General features: G+C 40.2%; 1 protein-coding gene across 1 annotated transcript; it reads left to right on the top strand.

The window, feature by feature from the left end:
- The first annotated feature begins 34 nt into the window (after positions 1–34).
- Positions 35–24,084, top strand: slc35f1 (solute carrier family 35 member F1). The gene is made up of 8 exons (XM_005475128.4): positions 35–166; positions 3,797–3,972; positions 8,709–8,836; positions 10,577–10,736; positions 10,979–11,135; positions 12,916–12,968; positions 16,236–16,390; positions 22,649–24,084. Exons 1-8 carry the CDS (start codon positions 78–80, stop codon positions 22,880–22,882), a joined length of 1,152 nt encoding a protein of 383 aa, XP_005475185.1. The 5' UTR covers positions 35–77; the 3' UTR covers positions 22,883–24,084.
- The last annotated feature ends 19 nt before the right edge of the window (positions 24,085–24,103 follow it).

Genomic DNA, 24,103 nt, shown 5'->3' with positions numbered 1-24,103 from the left:
TCTGCCGACGCCCCTCCTTCTCCTCCTACTCCTCCGAGCACAATGCGCTGATATCCGCACGCTCGGTAAAAAAAAAAATGATTTCTTTTGTGTCGACAGTAGAGGGTGTTCCCAGAGATACGGGCACCGCAAGCCTCTACCAGCGGATCAGAAAGGTCTTGACGAGGTAAGATGATGGTGATGGCGCTGAACAATTTACATTCACTCTGCGCTCCAAACACAAGCTGGCCATCACACCCGTCAGATCCTGCTGCATAGTGAGCAACAGATGTCATCGTAGCATCATGCAAAGAGCTGTGTGTGTGGAGGGCAAAGCATTCGAGAAGGACCGTTAATACATTTATAATACATTTAGTTTTATATTGGTGTCCAGGGCTAGACAAGTTGTGTTGGGTCGGTGTCTGCTGCCGTGCTGCGTTTATCTGTCCGCTAAATTGCTGCTGTCCAGTCCCCGTGTCTGCTAAAGCCTCCGTCACCTTTACTCATTGGCCTCACTCACTGCATCCTTCAAACTCCCTTTGTATTTGCCTACTACATGCCTACCAATACCAATATGTAGGACTGCTCGCTTCCATTTTCGCAACATCTCCAAAATTATAAATATCCTTGTTCACAGTAACGCTGAAAAACAAGTAAATGGATTTATTATTTTTAGGCATGATTACTGTAATTCGTTATTTTTAAGATGTCCTAAAAACTCCCTGGAAAGCCTTCAGTTAATCCAAAATGCTGCAGCGAGAGTACTGACAGGGACTAGAAAGAGAGAGCATATTTCTCCTATATTGGTGTTGTCTATTAGCTTAAACTAGCTCGAATTTATATGTGCATCACATCAACGTTTCAGCTCTGAAAACAACGTGACAAAGTGAAAAGAGTCACTTGTAGTAACCTACAGAAAGTGTTAAGTTGACCCTTATTTTGCAAGATGCGGAAAGTAATCGAATAGGTCCAATAGGTTCTTCCTTTTAACATGTCCCACATCTCCACCAAGTTCAATCAACATCCTCTTGGTAATTATTGCACAAATAGTTATTTGTGTCTTGGTGGAGGAGGACCATTTCAGTTTTACATAGCTTTATGGTAAGTTTCAATCTTTAGCTGCCTTCTTTGTACTATTTTGATTCACTCTCTGTCATTCTGTCATTCCAACAGCGGACAACCTTATCAGACACAAACAGTAAGATATCAGTGGATGATCATTTTGCTTTATCAGTTAAAGTGAAGCTAAATGCATAAAGAATAATTGCTTACCTAATATTCATTACAATGGAACACAAACACTATCGTAAGCAGTGTTGGTCAAGTTACTTGAAAATATTAATTAGTTACCTATTACTGATTACTTCTCAAGGAAGTAATCCAGTTACTTTACTGATTACTTATTTTCAAAGCAATTAGTTACTTTATTACTTAGTTACTTTTTAAAAACATGATACACAACCTGAATACGTAATAAAGGAATAGATCTTTCAGCCCAATTCTGTTTTTTTGTATAATCCATATAATTGTTTTTGTTTACACTCTTTCAAATAGAAATCAAAGATTCAGCGCCACTAAGTCCTGTCGCTCTTAAATCTATTTTCACCTGTTTAGCAGGAGTGGGGCCGGTGGTTTGCGCGGTGCCACAGCGGTCATGTCAGTGGGGGGATCCGGGGGTTTCTCTGTGGCAGCGTGCTAGGTACTTGCTCAGATATGAAGTTTAATTTTCGCTGTAGAAAGAAGTTTTCTTCCCACGCAGAGTGTACAGTTGACGCTAATGTTTTTGTCACTTTTTATGGATTCAAACTCAAAGTACTGTCAGTACTTCCAAACTGTAAACGCTGCATGGTCGTACTCTCTCCCGCACTCCATATTATCCATTGTTGATCGACATACGTCTGTTGCTATGGCGTTATTTTTGTGCCACTATTCTGAGCGCACGTAAAAAACATTTGCAGGTGCAAGTGTCACATTTTGAGGAAAAAATTATTTTGAGCGAAGAAAAGCTAAATTTGAGTGAACAAAATTCATTGCTGCGTGCAAAAAATGTATTTCAGTGTTTGCTATTATTCATACACACACACAATAGCAGCCCCTCTCGCTCAGTATTTGCATTTGCGCTTGCTCGCAATGTGTTGCTTGCGCTCTCAACATTTCTGCCCGTGCGCGCTCAACTCTTTCTGTACACCGTTATATTTGTGCCACAAAACCAGCCAATCACAGACTTGGATGCAAAAAAATCTGATTGGCTGTTTTGGTCTCCAATCTATGGAGCCCCGCAGGGGACATGGGAGAAAAAAAAATTACGATGAACTTTTGCGAGATCCCGATCTCGCAAAACTAAGTCGGGATCTCACCGGGAGCTCACCGGGCAAATGCCCGGTATGCCCAATGGCCAGTCCAGCTATGCGGTCAGCTGATGGGCAACAGGCATCTCCGAGAACTTTAGAGCACTATTGTGTGTGTGTATGGATAATAGCAAACACTGAAATACATTTTTTGCACGCAGCAATGAATTTTGTTCACTCAAATTTAGCGTTTCTTCGCTCAAAATAATTTTTTCCTCAAAATGCGACACTTGCACCTGCAAATGTTTTTTACATGTGCTCAATTTTTTTTTACATGCGCTCAGAATAGTGGCACAAAAATAACGCCATATGTTGCTGCCACCGACGTTGCGCGCTCGTATGTCACTGTCATGAGACACTCTCACAAACAAAATCACAGTTTAGTAACGCAGTAACGCTGCATGCTTACGAGAAAGCGACAGTAATCTCATTAATTTTTTTGCAGTAGTAATCCCTTACTTTACTTGTTACTTGAAAAAAGTAATCAGATTACAGTACAAGTAACAAGTAACAAGTTACAAGTAACGCATTACTGCCCATCTCTGATCGTAAGTGCAAGGCTACAATATGTTACTCTGTAACTTTTTGGTATGCAAATAGGAAATTGCTAAAAAGTTCAACACATAAAAGGATATACACTATACTGCCAAAAGTTTTCACTCACCCATTCAAATCATTAATTTCTGGAATTCTAATCACTTCTGTGACCACCGATGTATGAAATCAATCACCTAGGCAGATTTGATGGAATAGGTCTCCATGGCCAAGCAGCTACATCTAAGCATGACATCACTAAGTACAATACAAAGCACTGGATGCAGTGGATGGTGTAAACTGGGGATTATGGTCTGGGGTTGTTTTTAGAAGCTCCAGTGAAAGGATTTCTTGTTTGTTTCAAACAAACTATTTTGTCTGTTTTTGTCTATTTGTTTCTACCCCCCACCTCTTGTATTTTTTATTTTTTTGGTGTCTTGCCCATCTTGCCTTAGACATCGTCGTACTATTCCACATATAATATCTGAAATAACACAAACATAAACAAATAAATAAACAGAAAGATTCACATGAACAAGAGGAGCATATAGGGATTCTGTGTAGCTGTTCTTGCAAAACCAAAATGTGTTCGGCACCACCGTGCACTCAGATCACAATACTGACTGCAGGACAGGTTTTAAAAAAAAAAAAGTTCACATGCTTGTGAAGGCAGACAAGTGAATACTTTTGGCAAAATATTGTAGGTCACTGTGTGCTTCTTGGTACATTCAAGTACTCCTGGTGGCCAAAAACTGGTATTGCATTAGTAAATATCATTTCAGGTATTTAATTTTATAAGTCATCTCATATGAAAGAGAATGATGTAACAAGCAGAGAACGTTAGACTATATTATTGCCTTATGATTATAATAATCCTTGCCATTCATGCTCAGTGATAAAACTGACTTTTTGTCCATGTGTGCTGTTCTCCACAGGGACCTGCTGGTGACCTTGGCCCTGGGTCAGGTCCTGTCCTTATTAATTTGCGCTTTAGGTCTGACCAGCAAGTACCTGGCGAATGACTTTCATGCTAACACCCCAATCTTTCAGAGCTTCCTCAACTACATCCTGCTGTTTCTGGTGTACACCACCACGTTGGCAGTCAAGCAAGGTAAAGCCACAAACTAAAATATGTGAGTGCATAAAACTAGCAATCTTGCTATCTAATTATAATAAGAATGATAATAATAAGGATAAGGCAGGTGAGATGAGGCAACTGTCTATGTCAATGAATACCAGAGTCTATACAGTCTTTTTTGCATTGGCTTTTAATTCAAGTTCAGTTTGAGTACCATCAGGCTTGTTTATGTTTGTTATGTTTTGTTTTTATGTTAATATTGCAACGGCCTGTGGAGGCAGACCGTGTGGAGTGTGTGAGGAGGACCCAGGTGCAGATACAGACGAGAAGCCAAAACTAAACTTGAACAAAAATCGAGCCTTTATTTTGGGGCTGAAACTCACAAATGTAAGACAAGGCAAAAAGAGGGAAAACCTAAGAAGTGTAATAGAGTAATAGAGTGCTGAGATCAACCTGTACATCTTCATCACACGAATGGAAGCAGAGAGCATGGCGGCAGATGATCGGACCAGCATATGAGTGGTGAAGAGCAGGGGTCCAAGCACAGAAACTTCTTGGTTAACTGGAGTACACCTGGAACAGACTGGGTGGCTGTAGCTCAGGTGGTAGAGCAGGTCACCTGCTAATTGGTTGTTCAAACCCTCCAGTCTGCAACCTAAATATCCTTGGGCAAGATACTAACCCCAAGTTGCACTCTGATGCATTCATCAAAGTATGAATGTGTGTTAATGTTAGTTAGAAAGCACTTGTATAAAGTGCTTTGAGTTCTGAGATAGAGTAGAAAAGAGCTATATGTCCATTTACTATTCACAAACTATTGTGTGTTGGACAGGTAGGATTGAAAACAAGAGAGTACAGCACCAGTTGGTTAGATGAGAAACTGGTGTTGAAGGCTAGAGAAAGGTCCAGGAGGATGAGGATGTTGAGTTAGAGGTTAGTGGTTAGAGTCCACTCCAATGAGAGTGGACATTAGTTATTTTGATGAGAGCAGTCTCATTGCTTTGGTGTGTTCTGAAGTAAGATTGGAAGGGTTCATAGAGCTCATGGTTTTTTTTTTGGTTTTTTTACAAGATTTTGTTGAAGAAAAGAAGGTTAGGATTTTTCTATTTGGCTTCTAGGTAGACAGTTAGGTCAAGGTGTGGACAAGATGTAGAGTTTGCTACGCAGACACACGCTAGTGAGGCCTCTGTTTGACATTTGAATAAACCGTTAAATTACCAGTATGTCTTGTTTCTTCATAATGATCCAATCCAATAAATTATACCAAACAGGCCTATGTTATCTTAAAAACCTCATTGAACGCAATTTTGAATTTCACAATGACCCAATGAAAGAAAGCTAATATGCAAGGTCTCTCTTTCCAGTCCCAGCCCTCTCTGCTGCCGTTCTGTCCTTCAAGCTTGGGTCCTCTACCAGAGGCCTGGGAGCTTGAGGGTCCTGAACAGTATATGGTTGGGCGATATGTAAAAATTTTCCAACCAACAATAGTCAGTCCAATATTCGACCATGGGTGATATATATTTGCGCATGCGCAGAATTTTTGATGGGCGGAGCAATGTAATCATGCACAGACTGATTTGCGCATTTATAACAGTCCAAACATGGATGAACTAATTTCCCCAAAAAATTAGGGCTATCAGTGTTAACGCGTTAATGCGACGTTAACACAGTCATCACGATTAACACGATTACAATTTTTAATGCGCTCAACCCATCTGGAGCGCAGAATGAACGAACTTTGGACAAACTGCCCGAAATACGTTGACAGAGATATTTCAGGGATTTTGACTCAGTCTGCACTCCAGATGGGTTAACTGTTAATTGCGTTAGTTGTGATGACGGCATGTTAACGCTGACAGCACTAAAAAATATAAAGTTGCAAATTTGGGATTTCTTTGGCTTTAAAGCAGATGAAAGAGGTAAACCTAAGGATGTAACCAAAGCGATTTGCTGCTTGTGCAGATGTATGTGTGAGCAAAGTACTCAAACATGACTATCTTGCATGAGCATGTACGTGTCCAGCATCCGGCTGATTGTGCTAGGCAATCACCAGCTTCTGCAGCTCCATCAACAAGCATTTGGGCAGTCTGAGGAGGGTGCATTTGCTCGCAGATGAAAGAGGGTGCTGTTAAAGCAGCGCTATTTTTTTTTTCTGTTGACTGCTTCTATTAGCTCCATCATTATTAGCAAACTTACTCATGGGCAAACAAATGAATAAATCGCCCGATGGCTCAGCCTATCATCGATAGTCAATATATCTGTCCAATCGCCCAACCCTAGCGCAGTATCTTGTAAATGGTAAATGGCCTGCATTTGTATAGCGCTTTTCTAGTCCATAGGACCCCAAAGCGCTTTACACTACATTCAGTCATTCACCCAGTCATACACACATTCACACACTGGCGATAGCAAGCTACATTGTAGCCACAGCTGCCCTGGGGCGCACTGACAGAGGCGAGGCTGCCGGACACAGGCGCCACCGGGCCCTCTGACCACCACCAGTAGGCAAACATGGGGTTAGTATCTTGCCCAAGGATATTTGGCATGCAGCCAGGATGCAGCCTGGGATCGAACCACCGACCTTCTGATTAGTGGCTGACCTGCTCTGCCACCTGAGCTACAGCCACCCCATCTTAGCTGTTCCTAGGACTCTGCTCTTCTGGACAGAGATATCCGATGTTGTTCCTGGGATCTGCTGGAGCCACTCATCTAGCTTGGGAGTCCCTGCATCGAGCACTCCAAATACCACTGGAAGCACTGTTACTCTCAACCTCCACATCTTCTCGAGCTCTTCTCTTCTCTGAGCCCTTGGTACTTTTCCTTCTTCCTGATGTTGCTGTCATTCCGTATAGCTACATCTATCACTACGGCCGTCTTCTTCTGTTTGTCCAACACTATATCCGGTTGGTTATCTACCACCATTTTGTCCATCTGTATCTGGAAGTCCCACAGGATCTTAGCTCGGTCATTCTCCACCACCTATGGGGGTGTTTCCCATTTTGACCTTGGGACTTCCAGGCCATATTCAGCACAGATGTTTCTGTATACTATGCCGGCCACTTGGTTATGGCGTTCCATGTACGCCCTGCCAGCTAGCATCTTGCACCTTGCTGTTATGTCCTGGATTGTCTCAGGGACATCTTTACACAGCCTGCATCTGGGGTCTTGCCTGGTGTGATAGACCCCAGCCTCTATGGATCTTGTGCTCAGAGCTTGTTCCTGTGCTTCCATGATTAGTGCCTCTGTGGTGTCTTTCAGTCCAGCTTTGGCCAGCCACTTGTGGGATTTCTGGATGTCAGCCACCTCTTCTATCTGCCAGTGGTACATATCGTGCAGGGGCCTGTCCTTCCATGATGGTTCCTCCTCTTCCTCGGGTTTCTGCTGCCCGAGGTATTCACTGAGCACTGATGTATTCGGGGATGTTTGTTGTCTCATCCTGGACTGTGGGGCTGACACTCACCACTCCCCAGTCTCAGGGTGCTGGACCCCCTGTGCATGATAAGGAGCTTCCTTGTCTTGATGTCAGTGGCTTCTATCTCCTCCTTTGGCCAACATATTATCCCAGCAGGGTACTTGATCACGGGCAGGGCGTAGGTGTTGATAGCCCGGATCTTATTCTTGCCGTTCAGCTTACTCTTCAGGAGTTGCCTGACCCTCTGCAGGTACTTGGTGGTTCCAGTTTTCCTAGCGGCTTCTTCATGGTTCCATTTGCCTGTGGGATCCCCAGGTACTTGTAGCTGTCCTCTGTGTCTGCAATGTTGCCTTCTTGTAGTTCGATCCCCTCAGTTCTGACTACCTTCCCTCTCTTTGTTATCATCTGACTACACTACTCCAGTCTGAACTACATTCCGATGTCCTTGCTGTATATCCTGGTGGTGTGGATCAGTGAATCAATGTCTTGTTCACTCTTGGCATACAGCTTGATGTCATCCATGTACAGGAGGTGGCTGACAACTGCTCCATTCCGTAGTCGGTATCTGTAGCCAGTGTTGTTAATGACCTCACTGAGGGGGGTTTAGGCCTATGCAAAACAGCAGTGGGGACAGAGCCTTGGTAGATCCCGCACTTGATGGTGACTTGTGCCATGGCTTTGAAGTTGGCTTCCAGTGTTGTCTGCCATATCCCCATTGAGTCCCTGATGAAGACTCTTAGGGTCCTGTTGATCTTTCACATTGATGTGAAAGACTCACTGTCACTTATTGCAAACTTCTGTGTTGCAAGATACTAATTGTGTTTGATAATGACAAAGTTGTGGAAATGACTTTCCTTTTTGATCTTATGGTATAAACTACTTGCACACTCTTCAAGAAATATAAACAGAAAATAATATTTTTGGCTGATTGACTAAATAGGACATTTGTGACTCTGTTTGTGTGTGTGTGTACAATGTTTATATATCTTTGTGGGGACTAAAAATAGGAATATTCCTAAACTTGTGGGGACCAGCAGCCCTTATGGGGACAAAATGCCTGTTCCCAGGAGTTTGAAGGCTTTTTGAGACTCAAAATGTGGTTTTAGAATCAGGGTAATAATACATTTGTGGTTAGGTTTAGCCTAAGCAGTTAGGGTTATTCATTCATGTTTGATGGTTAGGGTAAGATGCTAGGGAAAGCATTTTGTCACATGTCCCCACTAAGATATGAAAACACAGTTGTGTGTGTGAGTGTGTGTGTGCACATGTGCTGTAATGGAGTGAATCATCTTGTCCCTATGTTTGGAATACTAATGTGAGATTCTTTCCTTTTGTCCCTTTCTATGTTTCTCACCAGGGGAAGGGAACCTGCTGGCCATTCTAATGCAGCGCTGGTGGAAATACATGATTCTGGGTGTCATAGACATTGAGGCCAACTATTTGGTCCTTAGGGCTTACCAGTACACTACACTGTCCAGTATACAGGTTAGTATGTGTGAGGCTTCTGTGCATGTGTGCAGACATTACATCAAAGCCAGCTGTCCTCATAGTACCCATTGAGCTTTTGTTAAGTCTGACAAAATAATGTTGATGTTTATGGTACAAAGTTTGTTCATGTTTTTTTTAAAGGAAAAAGCTCTCGGGTTCCATTATGGAAAAGGTAGCATCATTGAAGAATCAGGATACCTTGACTTCTGCTTTGCCAGTGAATGGCATTGTGGTGCCATGCTAGGTGTTGCTGCATCAGAGCAAGCAGGTCCTTGGTTGGATATGTGGGATTTGCAGTTCAGAATTTAGTTACTCTGGCTTCCTCTCACATTTCAAAGACATGCATGTCTTAGAAATGTAATAAGTGAATTTAAATTAGCACAGGAAGCAAGGTATGTAAAGTGCTTAAAGTGTATAGAATAAAGTAGGGCTGGGTGATTTTTTTGGCCCTCTCCTGATACACGATATTTATTGTGATATGTTTATGTGACTCAGGAGGGGAAAGTGGTGCTCTACCTGCACTGTGTATAGTGCGAGTGGAGCACTGCCGACTTCAGTTCAGTTCAATTCAATTCAATTCAATTCAATTTTATTTTTACAGCACCAGTCACTTCAAGGTGTTTTATATTGTAAGTTAGATCCTACAATAATGCATACAGGGAAAAACCCAACAATCATATGACCTTCTATGAACAAGCACTTTGGCGACAGTGGGAAGGAAAAACACCCTTTTAACAGGAAGAAACCTCCAGCAGAACCAGGCTCAGGAAGGGGCGTCCATCTGCCGCGACTGGTTCTGGAGAGAGAAGGAAGACAGGAAAAAAGACATGCTGTGGAAGAGAGCCAGAGATAATAACAAGTATGATTCAATGCAGAGAGGTCTATTAACACATAGTGAGTGAGAAAGGTGACTGAAGAAGAAATACTCAATGCACTCATGACTTCAACTGAGAACATTCTCGGGGAGTGGAAGGAATACTTTGAGGACCTCCTTAATTCCACTGGTACATCTTCCTAGTAGAGCTAGGAGAGAAGACGACAGAGTAAGCACACAAGGAACTTGGATCTTGAGCTTAGCCCTTGAGCCTGTTACCAACTTAGGTGGGTTGACGAACTAGCGGCGAGGCGACAGTGAAGCTGGCCATAAATACCCTCCATTGATTGTCCAGAATTAAGTCCAGGTGCGCTGCCCAGTTGAGAGAATGGTAGGCCAACCCCAAGGTGGTTACAGGAGGCAGGGATCCACACCAGCTACACCCAGCTGCTCAAATGGACCATGACACTTCTCTACTTAGGCTGCTGTGCCCGCGACCCAGATCCGAATAAGCGGAAGAAGATGGATGGATGGATGGATGAATAATTATTCCTGCAGTCTTACTATTTATATTATATTCCTGCACAGTTTGTGTGGGTCACCCACAATTTCATTGTACATGTAGAATGACAATAAAGGGCTGTTCTGTTCTGTTCTATTCGATTCGATTATTAATCTTTGGGTCTCTTAAACATTAAATTGGTATCCTCTGACAATGATGTGGATCCAATCTGCATTGACAGACCACTAGGAAGTCTACTGAAATCACTTATTACATTGTTTAGAATACACATTAATGTAGTCACTTGTCAACAGTAACAAAAAGATAAGTCTGATTAGAATGAAACAACACTTCCAGTTTGAACGAAAAAGAAATCATCAACACGTTTATTTTTTTCTCTGTGCACTATTCTTTCTCTCAGCTCTTAGACTGTTTTGTCATCCCAGTGGTATTGCTGCTGTCCTGGTTCTTTCTCCTAGTGAGATACAAGACTGTCCATTTTGTCGGGACAGGTCTATGTTTGCTTGGCATTGGCTGTATGGTAGGAGCTGACATCCTTCTTGGTCGACAGCAAGGCCTTGGCAAGTACCAAGTACACACTGTCAAGTACACATAAATACTTAAAACATGACACTCAACAAACTTACATTTGATTGCAAGCAGCTCATCAAGGCCCAGATCCACTGGTAATTTGATATGATAAACAATGCATTATTGTGGCCCACTAAGGGTGCATGCATGTGTGGGTGCTGTCAGTTTGTTGGGGTCTCTTGATCATTTGTGAGTGTTGATTCCTCCTCTCTTTCTTCCTGAATCTTTCCAGGAGAGCAGAAACTGTTTGGGAATCTGCTAGTTCTGGGAGGAGCTATGCTGTACGGAATATCCAATGTATGCGAAGAGTTTATTGTAAAGAACTTGAGTCGTGTAGAATTCCTGGGCATGTTGGGGCTATTTGGATCCTTCTTCAGCGGCATTCAGCTGTGAGTTTGTGTGGAGGAGAAAAATGCTTCATAAATGCAAGTGGTCAAAATTTAATAAGTAACAAGCTAGGTATATTTAGCACAGTTTTGATGTAATTTTCTTTAAATTCTAAATTGAATTTTAAATTTAATCAAATTTTAGACATATTGTACTTTTAACTGAACTATGTGTATTTTACAGCATTTGTTATTAGCCTTTAAGAGAATACATTTTACCTTTAAAAAATTAAGTATTAATGCATAATGATAATACAGGTACATTACAGGTACAAATGGTCAGAGGATGTAAGAAGAACACTGTCTGAATGTAACTTTGGCCTTTCCACTCATTCCTACCAGGTATTTTAGTCAAATTTTCACCAGGAAATTAAATCTAAAACTTTGAGGCACATGGACTAGTTCTTATATAGAACTTTTTTACTCTACCTGAGCACTCAAACCAGTTTATACAACTTAACTTATTCACTCATTCACACAAGTGATAGGTTTGTAGCATAAACCTATTCGCTGGAACGTTAAGGACAATTTACTACACAGCAAAAGCAAAACACAAGTAGGCAAAGTTCTTTGTGTTACTCACGCATGAGGGAGATCTGCCTGGAGCCAAGTGTCGTTCCACCCACTTGACCTCCGTCAGACTCTCGTCCGCTCCCCCGTAACACTGCTCTTTTATTGAGGTTACATGAATATACATAGGTTCATTAACATATGACGTATACATACAAACAAAGAGTACCTTGCCTGTGCGTTGTGTAAGTATGTGTGTGTGTGTGTGTGTGTGTGTGTGTGGGGTCAGAGTGTGACCCCATAAAGACTTCCCTAAACCTGCTGGTCTGGAAGTCAAACAGTTCATCTAAACAAAAGGCACTTAGACTAAAACTGACATAGATACGTTTATCCTACCATAAAACAATAAGAGAAGGTACGACCTCTCCCATGCTCCCAGGATGTGGGTGTGAATGCCAGAGCACTCTGGAATGCACACAATGCCTTTGCAGACTACTAAAGATCACACATCCTATCACTACACACTCAATTATACACCTCTAAGCATATATGGTTAAATATTTCTAAGCATAAATGACAATCAACAATATAAACCTGACAACAAGCACTTTTTTTCTATGCTTTTTCTAAGTAAGTGCTTTCTGTCTAACATTCATACTCCAGTATATGCATTGGAGAGAGCAACTTGGGGTTAGCATCTTCCCAAATACATATGGCATGCACAATAGAGCAGCCAGGAATCAAACCACCAACCTTCCAGTTGGTATGTAGATGACCTGCTCTATAGCTACAGACACCCCATTTATCTGCAATTTGAACCTTTACACAAAAAAGCAAAACACCACTAAAAATGTCTTGATGCATGCTCAATCATCCAGGTAAGGAAATCCCAAAAGGTTGATTCTGTTCGTTTGGACGTAGTGTTTTCAGTGGGAGAAACATTTCGTCACTCATCCAAGTGACTTCTTCAGTCTCTGCTGACTGCAGGTTTCTCCAACTGTATAATGAGTACATTTGTATAATGACTGAAACTAGCACCACTGGCGAACAATGGGCCATGAGGTCAGTTTCTTGATCATTAATATGCAAATTGTTATGTTACGTCCAGATGAACAGAATCAACTTTTTGGGACCACTGAAAGTGGTTTTGGCCATACTAAACTAGAATAAACATCCTTTGTCCACTGTGCACCAAGCACCAAGACCCTAATGGAACTCTGGTTCTGTAAAAATAAGCCAGTGCTATTAAATCTCTGTGTATGCTTTGTTGCAGGGCTATCATGGAACACAAAGAGCTTCTAAGAGTATCCTGGAACTGGCAGATAGGTGACTCTGAACACACACACACACACACAGAAATAATGTTACTTTATTATAATGTAAGCACAGAGAAGCTTTTTGGTCTCACTTTCCTACACTCTTTATCCTCCATCATGTGCTATGTTTTAGATACCTGAAAATACCCCCCCTTTGCTTTGTTGACAGCGCTGCAAACCCTTGGCCTTCTCTCAATGAGCTTCATGATGTAGTCACCTGAAATGGTTGTCAGGGTTCATTTGTGGAATTTCTTGCCGTCTTATTGGAGTTTGGATCTTGTTCTGTTAAAAGGTTACCCGCACCAGGTAACCTTTTAACAGTTAACCTAATCTGAGTGTCATTATTCTGACCTGTGTTGCATTACAGGAAAACTCCTGACAAGCTTCAAAATGTTGTTTCTTTTTTTGTGCCACTTACAGTCTTTTGTTGGTTGCTACCATCAAATTCAAAATTAGCTAATATTTTTCTTAAAAAAGGATATTTTCTCACTTTATAAATTTGATATGTTTTCAGTGTTCTATTGTGAATGAAATGAAAGGGATAATTCATTTGTAGTAATACACTACCGGTCAAAAGTTGTAGAACACCCCTATTTTTCCAGTTATTTATTGCAGTTCAAGTTGTTCAAGTTCAATGAATAGCTTGAAATGATACAAAGTGGTGCCAGACGTTTAAAAAAACAAAAACAAAAACAAAAACATAAGGTTACCCAAAACTGATAATTCCAGGTGTTCCAACTTTTCTTGATTACTTACAACCCCTTCTAAAAAAAATTGGTGTTACTGTCCTTACAGAGACAGAAAACATGCTATTTGCACATATTTATTAATCAGCTCTGCAGAGGAGCTGAAGGAGAGTCCAGCCTGTTGCTCTTACAGTATAATACTCATATTACAAGTACAGTAATGGTAGTTAGTTAGTTAGTTAGTGACTGAGCAGCTTGGTGACTTTTCTCTTGATGTCTTTAGCCAGGCTAAATTCATTCACCTGCACAGATTAGCTAAACAAACTGTACAAAACAAGTTTCCCCAACAGCTGAGTGCTAATCTTAGCTATCTTAGCTAGCTAGCTAAGGATTTTAGTTCATTTTTGGGGTGCTATTAGGTCGTCCATGTTTTCTACAGTCATTGTACTATACCCTCGTGAATATCACTTGAACAGTATTGTACTGCAGAAATTAGTGTGTTGCTACAACGAGAAAAAGGCAATTACCAATGGAAGAGAGACAGACCATGATAACACTTAAAATGTAGGTCTTTCCTACAGAGAAACTGTGAAGAATGTCAAGGTGTCAGTGAGTACAGTTTCCTTCACCATCAAAAGGCACTCAGAAACAAACACTGACAGGAAGAGGTCTGGCAGACCTATAGCCACAACTATAACAATCAGAGGACACGTTTCTGAGAGTTAACAGCTTGCGTGATAGGCGGCTCACAGGACAACAGCTTCAAGCACAGCTTAATAGTGGTTGTAGTAAGCAAGTCTCAGTTTTAACTGTGAAGAGAAGACTTTGAGCTGCAGGTTTGACAGGACGAGTTGCAGCAAGAAAGCCATTGCTAAGAAGTCAGAATAAGACAAAAAGGCTTGCCTGGCCCATGAAACAACACCATTGGACTACTGAAGACTGGAAGAAGGTATTATGGACTGATGAATCAAAATTTGAAATCTTCAGTTCATTATGTAGGATCTTTCTAAAAGGATGGTTCCACAGTGAGTGGAATCAACTGTCAAACATGGCGGAGGAGTGAGATGGTCTGGGGATCCTTCTATTGCTGGATCCAGGGTCGGTGACTTGTACAGAGTGAGAACCAAAACAGCTACTACTGCATTCTGCAGCGCCATGCAATACCCTCTGGTATGCGCTTAGTTGGTCAGGAGTTCATCCTACAGCAAGATAATGACCCAAAACATAAGTCCAAGCTATGCCAGAACTACCTCAGCAAACAAGAACAACATAGTAAGCTTGAAAACATGGAATGGCGAGCTCCGTCTCCAGAATTAAACCCCATCGAGCTGGTTTGGGATGAACAGGACGAGAAGAGTGAAGAGTAAGAGTAAGAGTGAAGAGTAAGAAGAGTGAAAGCAAAGCAACCTACAAGTGGCACACATTTATGGGAACTTCTGCAACAGATACAGAGATGCTGACCTACAGCATCTCTGTATTGACCTAGAAGTCAATGAAGATGCAGTTGATGCATTTACTCACACTTCCAAGCTCATGGGTCCTCGTATTGAAGTATGTAATGAAGCTCGTCACTTAGGAAAACATGGGAAACCATCACTCAAGGATAAAAAGTCAAAGCATTTGTTTCTCAAACTTTCTCAGACTTTCTCAAGCTTTCTCACAAATGAGACTTCAAAGATTTGCACGCTCTTCAGTCCCCTTCTGTAAGTAGAGTCAGAGATGGAGCTAGTGTGCTTTATCAAGGGATGGGCTTCTGAGAAGAAATTTCCAAGCTACATGCTTGCATTATAAGGTAGCCCTTTCCAGTGGCATTTCTAGCCCTTTCTAGTCACACAAGATGGTATTTTGATGGTAGGTAGCAGGGTGAGCACATCAGCCATAAAAGAGGAGGCAAAACCCCTGAAACCTCTCATTCTCAGATCTGCTCACATGGATCTTGGTCAAAGTGGCAGGAATCACATTCAAGTTAGTTCAGTTCAACTGTATATGTGTATAGAGACTATTTACAACAACAGTCCCTCAAGGCACTTCGTTGTAAGATAAAGATCACACAGTATTAGAGAGAACACGTAAAAAATTAGACAACCCCGTAAAAGCAAGCACTTGGAGACTCTGGGAAGGAAAAACTCCTTTTTAATAGAAAGAAACCTCTGGTAGAATCAGGCTAGAATGTCAATATAGATCACATTGAGGCACCTGTTGTTGTGATTTGGTTCAATATAAATACAACTGAACTAAAATGAAAAGTATTGGAGAAGTACCCTGTTCACTTACAAAAAGACACAAAATGTGTTGGGAAATCCTGTAAGTTTTTTTGCCTTGGTTGGTCTGGAGAAAAGGGCTTGTGACTACGCCTCAGTATGTAAAAATTTATGGTACACAAATGTGTTTTCCTGCATCTCTACAGTGTAGGTTGGGAATGAAAAGTTAGCAATAACTCATAGCATGATCCATAAGATCACAATAACCACTTTTATGGTAAATGGCACATAGACTGGTTCTTGCATAGAGCTTCTCTACTGTATTTGAGCACTTTATAATGAAATAAAAATAAATCCTATTAAAAACGTTACCTCTTTGTGTGTTCACAGGTCTTCTTTATGTTGGTTTCAGTGCCTTCATGTTTGGCCTTTACAGCTTCATGCCTGTTGTGATGAAGAGGACTAGTGCCACCTCAGTCAATCTGTCTCTGCTCACAGCTGACCTTTACAGTCTCTTCTGTGGCCTCTTTCTCTTTCACTACAAGGTAATCAAACTGCCAGGAATCATTTATTTGATGATGTACAGTTTAAAAGATATATATACAGTAAAGCACTCTTTAGTTTGACTAGACTAATTGATTTAGTTGATTAAAACTAAAATAACTTTACTGCATTGTGGTATAAATGATTTACACTGTTGTAACTTATGAAAATGCTAATGATACTTGTTGCACTTAGATTTTTTTTTTGTTTATAAAAAGTGATATAAAGTTAAGAATGGATGAGGTGAACACAAAAAAGGCAAGAGCTATGCTGGCAGGCAGGTGGCACAGGTCTGATGGTGGCGGGTGAGTGGGTTTGGTGACATGGCCAGCAGATGAGTATGGATTATATAGAACTGGGAAGCAATAGCTTGACTTACAAGGACATACACACAGGTTCCAGAAGTAATACAAGGGATGGATCTTTACTGTATTCGGTGTTGCTATAATGAGAAATGTGTCTTCAAAGCTGAGAACTTGAGAGGTGTTGTAAAAAATGTGTCAAAGCATATTTTAAAATGCCACCTAAGAGTTTAAACTGAGCAGATGTTCTGGAAACTGCTTTCTGACAGCCTTAGAAAAACAAACAAACAAACAAAATATAGTAAATTTTTATTGGAAGTCCCGTAACTGACGGTGTCTATGCAACATTTAATTAAGTTGTAGCTTGCTGGCATATAAGAAACTACCAATAGCTTAGTTGCCATTAACCATGCCCACTAGCAGGGAAAACAGTTAATCACAAAACTGGGAGCTGAAATGCTTAAATAATGCCTTGAAACCATTAAAACATTAGAGTTCATTGTCAGATGATTGTTTTAGCACAGTACAGCGGGTAAAATAAGTATTGAACGCTTCATGTATGTTCTTAGTAAATATATTTTTAATCTTGCTATTGACATGAAATATCACCAGATGTCAGTAACAACCCAGACAATCCACACATGAAAAGAAGTCAAGACATTGCATATGGCCCCAAAACACCATCTCAACACCGAAGTTTTGAGGTGGGAACATCATGATGTGGGGCTGTTTTTCAGCATACAGCATTGGTATGCTTCATATAATGGAAGAAAACATGTACTGAGACAATCTTGATAGAAAGCTGCTGCCATCTACCAGGATGATGATGATAAAATGAAGGTGGATGTATAAGCAAGAGAATGATCCCAAATACACAAAGTGTGGAGCATGAAATTGTCCAAAATGTCTTGGTATGCTCAACTATTAAGAGTTCCTTTGAACTAAGGGGCTAAGCTCACTTCCTGAAAAACAACCCCACACCATATTTCAATTCAATTCAGTATTATTTATATAGCACCAAATCACAACAGCAGTTGCCTTGAGGTGCTTAATATTTTAAAGTAAAGACCCTACAATAATGTAGAGAAAATCCCAACAATCAGATGACCTCCTATGAGCAAGCACTGTGGTGGCAGTGGAAAGAAAAGCTTTTAACCTCCAGAAAGAAACTTTCACCAGAATCAAGCTCAGGAAGGTCATCTGCTGCAACTTGTAGGGGGTGAGATGAGAAAGACAGGACAAAAAAATGCTGTGGAAGGGAGCCCGAGATGAATAATAACGCTTAAATGCAGAGTGGTGTATAAACACATAGTGACTGACAAGGGTTGAGAGAAGGAGAAATACTGGGCCTATGGCACAATAACTAAGGGAGGATTCAGGGATACCTGGTCCAGGCCTGACTATAAGCTTTGTCAAAAAGGAAAGTCTTTAGCCTTATCTTAAAATTAGAGATAGTGTCTGTCTTCCAAATCCAAGCTGGGAGGTAGTTTCACAGAAGAGGGGCCTGAAAGAAGGCTCTGCCTCCCATTCGACTTTTAAATACCCTAGGAACAACAAGTAAGCCTGCAGTGTGAGAGTGAATGGAGCTGTAGGGGTGATATGGTACTATGAGGTACCATACCATTTAAGATAAGATGGGGTCTGATTTTGGTCTAAATCTTTTGACTTATTTGAGCTACACTACCAGTCAAACTTCTGACTCATGAAAGTAGCCACCCTTGCAGATATAACAGCTGAACACACCCGTGGCATTCTTTCTACAATAGAAATCAAATATTCATCAGAAAGTTCTTCCCATATCTGTTGCACAAGTTCCCATAAATGTGTGGTACTTGTAGGTTACTTTGCTTTCACTCTTCTGTCCAGCTGGATGGGGTTTAGGTCTGGAGATTGTGCTGGCCATTCCATGTTTTCAAGCTTACCATCTTGTTCTTTTTTCCGTTGTGGTTTATCAGTTGTGGCTTTGGGTCTGTCAGATCTTTTCCTGTCAGAGTGTTCAGAGTGAAAAGTTGGAACAGCTGTAGGAATTAGTACGAACAGCTTTCAAGGCTTGACGAAAACCTATATTGCTGCAGAACAGCTTTAAATTGTTAACCCATTTTGTGTTCCCTGAAAAAGGCCTTTTTGTATAATTCTGAAATAAACATTATCTTTCAGTTTTACCTTACCTTTTTTTAACCTATGGCAGTTCACCACTTACCTTTGTACCAATTCAAGCTATTCATTAGAATTTAACGACTTGAATTGTAATAAATAACTGGAAAAATTGGGCTGTTCTAAACCTTTTGACCTGTAGTGTACCTTACTAAGTACTGATGTACTAAATAGAGGACATCCTATGCTTTCCATTGATATATCATGTTGTTTTGGTGGCCACTTTTAGTTGCCCAGAGGAAGGAAAACACAAAAGAAATTCAATGGGAAGATTCTTTTTTCCATAGTCCTCAGGCAGATATGATTCAAATGACTCCAGCGCATAATTTCAATACCTATGACATGCTCTAATCTCTGTAATACAATATTACAGTTGACAGTGTTGAACATTGCACTGAGGTCTACTAGAAGAAGCAAAGACATGAGTCCACTGTTACAGGCCACAAGAAGATCATCTGTAACCTTCACTAAAGCTGTTTCTGTACTGTAATGAGTTCTAAAACCTGACTGAAACTTCAAATAAGCCATTTCTCTGCAGAGGATCTGTTTTCTGTTTTACCAATACACTTTCAAGAATTTTTAAGATAAAAGATAGGATGGAAATTGGCCTATAATAATAATAATAAGATAGTTGGATCTATCCCTATTATGTAACTCAGTAATAGGGATAGATTGTTCAAATTTAAAATTAAAACCTTAATCAGTGGTATGACTTCTTTGTGCAATCTTGTAGGAATTGGGTATAATAGATATATTGATGGTTTGGAGAAAGTATTTAATGAAACTAATGAAACTGAAAAAAAAAAAGAGTAAGAAAGAAATAGTCCAAATAGTATTGAAAATAGCTGTATGGAAATGGAAATGGCTATGAATAATTTTTTCTCTAATGGGTAATATTTTATTTGCGCCTTGAGGCAACTGTTCTTGTTATTTGGTGCTCTACAAACAAAAGTGAATTGAATTGAACTGAATTGAAAATTGAATTGAAGTGAAAAAATTCATGAAGTCATTACTAGTTATTAGTAGTTAATGTTAAAGCTCAACAGAGCCAAGTTTTCTTTTTCAGAGGAGCCAGAGTATCCAGGGACATACTGACCAAAGATGTAACATTATTAACAAGATAATCGACCTGTGTGGGAGTAGAATTTAGCTAGCTGTTCTCTGTGTTGGTATATGACATTGAAGAGAACGGTGGAGGAATTCTTTCTGTACTTACCAGACTTTCAAAAAGACATCTACTCTGATATTCCCCTACTGCTGTGTAATCCATTAATCTAAATTTAAGTGTTATTAGGAAATGATCAGACAAGAGAGGGTTTTCAGGAAACACTTTTAAACACTTTTAAATGTAAAGTTTCTATGCAATATGTTAAAACAAGATCTAGAGTGTGATTAAAATGGTGGGTGGGTTCTTTTAAATTTTGAGAGAAGCCAATTGAGTCTATGAGCATCAGGCTTTTAAATGAATTAAAACTCTGTCTGGGTCTTTGGTTGATTAATAAGCAGGAGTGGAATATTGCGGCTGCTGCTCCTCCTCCTCGTCCTGTGCTTTGAGGATTCTGAGCTAGTATAACTCACGGGTGTTGATTCATTTAACCAGTTTTCTGTAAGGCAGGGTACATCAATATGCTGATCAATTATTAAATTGATCAGGGACTCAGGAAAGAGAGACCTAATGCTTAATGATCCACATTTAATACTTTTACTCGTTGGTGCAGTTATCAATACTAAATTGGTCTTTCTTTGTGATTTGTTTATGTTTAAATTGTCTTTTGCTGATTTTTGGTTTGTTTTTTGTTGGTCTGGGAGCAGATACAGTCTCTAAGGGGATGGGGTTTGGGGGGGATACCAGGAGGAGAGAAGCTGCATAGAGGCTTTTAGCACTGCAACTCTGCTTCCTGGTCCCAGCTCTGGATAGTCACCTTTTGGGGGCTTTAATACATTTCTAGAAATGAGAGCTGCTCCATCCAAAGTGGGATGGATGCTGTCTTCCGTGCTAAGATCAGGTTTTCCCCAGAAAGTTTCACAATCATCTATAAAGCTCACATCGTGTTTTTTTGGACACCACTCAGACAGCCAGCAATTTAAGGAGAATATGTGACTAAACATGGTTCATGATTCAGGATCCTGGTTCGACTGGGGAGGGGACGAGAGAAAACTACAGAGTGTGACATTGTTTTGGCAAAGTTACACACTGGTTCAACATTAATTTTACTGACCTCCAATTGACGTATCCAGGTGTCATTGCTGCCGATGTGAATTAGAATTTAACCAAATCTATGTTTATCCTTAGCCAGCAATTTCAGGGTTCATTGAATGTCCCTGCTCTAGCCTTTGGAAGACATGGTGTTTCTAAGACATGTTTCTCAAAACAGAATGACCCTGCCAAGTTTGTTCCTTGGCGGGTGTATCACAGAGTGGGGAAAAATTTTAGATGTGAATGGTTGGCGTACTAGGGGTTTCTGTGTAGGACTACCAGGACTAAGGTGCAGGAGGGACAGTTGAAGACACCGTACTGCTAGTAAGCTGGCTAAAAGCTAAGCTAATGTAATGAATCCCTAAAGACACGGTGAATGAATACTGTAAATATGATTAGCCAGTTATTCAACAAAGAGTGTGCTTTGAATAAAGCTTTGGGATGATTACGCTAGGAAATAAGTCATTTTCCAAGAGTTTTTACTTAAATGGGCTACACAGATAAGCTACACCATTGTGTGTTGTAACATGTACAGGAGGTGACACTGTTCCCAACACTGAACCAACATCAAGTGAGAGTGCCACCACCCTCGACCAAACCTTGGCACAGTACAGTCAGATCTTTCTCCTGGTAACCACCAACCCAAATTCATCAATCTGATTGCCAGATAGAAAAGTGAGATTCGTCACTCCAGAGAACATGACTTCACTGCCTTTTTCACTGTCTTCACTGAAGTCCAGTTGTCCAGCATGCTTTACACCACTGCATGCAGGTTTTGCATTGCGTTTGGTGGTAAGGCTGGATGCAGCTGCACAGGCATCTGTTCTTCAGCTAATCTGAAGATCACATGAAGTTTGGAGGTCTGTAGTGATTGACTGCAGAATTTGGTGACCTCTGCTCACTATATGCATCAGCATCTGCTGACACCACTAATTTGTGATTAAGTTACCGTCTTCCCCAGTCACTTCCAAGTTGTTATAATACCACTTACACTTGACTTTGGAATATTTAGTTGCAAGGAGATTTCAGAACTAGACTTGTTGCACAGGTAGCATCCTATGGTACCATGCTGGAATTCACTGAGCTCCTGAGAGCGACCCATTCTCTCGCAATTGTTTGTAGAAGCAGTGGCCATGAAAATAAGTGGGACACTTGAATTTGGTGATTTGGATTGGTGAGTGAATACTCAATATAGTGTTAATACCAACAGCAGAGATCTCACTTTGACACTGCCTTCTTGGATAATACTGATTCCCTACATTTTCTACCATCTGCAATTAAATAAAGACAAATATAATAGATTTTTATGAGACTTTAAATAAGATTTAAATAAACATACACACAACTGAAGTAGTTCAAGCCTTTCATTGTTTTAATATTGATGATTTTGGCATACAGCTCATATATAACCCAAAATTCCTATCTCAAAAAATTAGCATATTACATCCAACCAATAAAAGAAAAGTGTTTTGAATACAAAAAAAGTCAACCTCCAAATAATTATGTTCAGTTATGCACTCAATACTTGGTCGGGAATCCTTTTGCAGAAATGACTGCTTCAATATATATATTGAAGGTTACATGATAGCTCTGTCTCTGTATTGCAGTTCTCGGGCCTCTATCTGTTATCATTCTTCATCATTATCTTGGGCCTGGTTTTTTACTCCTCCTCATCAACCTATGTGGTCCAGGACCCACGAGTCTACAAGCAATTCAGAAACAAAGACAATCAAACACCATATGAACCACCTCCACTTTGCCCTAGAGTCTTGGAGCCCTCTGTCATCTACACTACCCTGAGCCCTGAGCAAGGAGACGAGTTTCCTGTTCAAGTAGCCTGAGAACTGGGACAGAGTTAAGTGCATTAGCCTGATAAACTTGTGAGTCAGGTGCAACCCCCAGGTTTCCCTTGTATACAAATGAATAGTGCTAGGCTTTGCCCAGTCTGGTAAGCAGGATAGTTGGTATTACCCAGGTAAGTCAAGCTTTTCATTTTATGGTCTGGATGGAGGATGTCTCCATGCTCACAGTAATCAAGTTAACACAAATTCATATAGCTACATATTGTATGTACTGAAAAATGACTGACCAGAATGTAATTTAAACACATAGCAATGTGCGTTAAGTTCACTGTCATCAAAGACTGTGCATAGACTATAGTCGCTGTATATGATGATGTAAAGAGATGGTATTGTCATTTTTATGTTATCACGTATTTCTTCTAATATTTGCAAAATGATATTGTATGGATGTAAACTATGGTCTGCCCAATATTGCTCTTATTTCAAAGAAAGAAGCTCAATAAATTTACAAAAATAAGTGCTCATTGTATATTATAAGAAGGATTCTCTGTAGGATCTGATTGTTTACAGGCTGAAAGAAGGATAACTATATTCTAATGCCCTGTTTTCCGCAGTGTAAGTATTAGTGAGACGTGAAAGAGATTTCAAATTCAATGTTAACTTTGTCATATGCCCTAGAATGTTGAATTCAGGATCCAGCAGATATTTGTGAGGTACATTTTGGAATGTTTTTCAAGAGATGCATTCAGATGACTCATGCATCATCTGGACTGCTGTTACAGCTGTATACTGTTTTGAAAAATACAGGTCATTGTTCAAAAACGTTTTGCTTGTTGCTTTGATTGTAAACAAAATGTACAGTACATACAGTGAGATCAACCTTAACTTAGTTTTATTTATTGAACACGGTTCAATCATCTTGTCAATCCAACACATGGTAGTCAAATATAATTAACATAAAAGGATTCATTTTACTCATAACCATTTTACATAACCAGTTAATGTCCAATAAACAAGTAGTTTCTAGAAATATTTGACAGGAATGAAAAAATCATGTTCATGTTACAAAAAAATTGTATGCAGTTGGAACATAAAAAACTAAGGTTGACAAAACATAACTTAATTGCGTGCAACCGATGTACATATTTTTTTTACGTTAATCTCGCAGGTTATTTTTTTCAGTGTACTCTAGTGGTGTACATGACAGATGATTCATTTCAAATAATAAAATATAAAACATGTCCATTTGTTGGTGTTCAT

This window comes from Oreochromis niloticus, linkage group LG15 (assembly GCF_001858045.2).
Source record: "Oreochromis niloticus isolate F11D_XX linkage group LG15, O_niloticus_UMD_NMBU, whole genome shotgun sequence".
NCBI lineage: Eukaryota > Metazoa > Chordata > Actinopteri > Cichliformes > Cichlidae > Oreochromis > Oreochromis niloticus.
The sequence above is the reverse complement of the archived record's forward strand: the minus strand, read 5'-3'. Positions and strand labels throughout refer to the sequence as shown.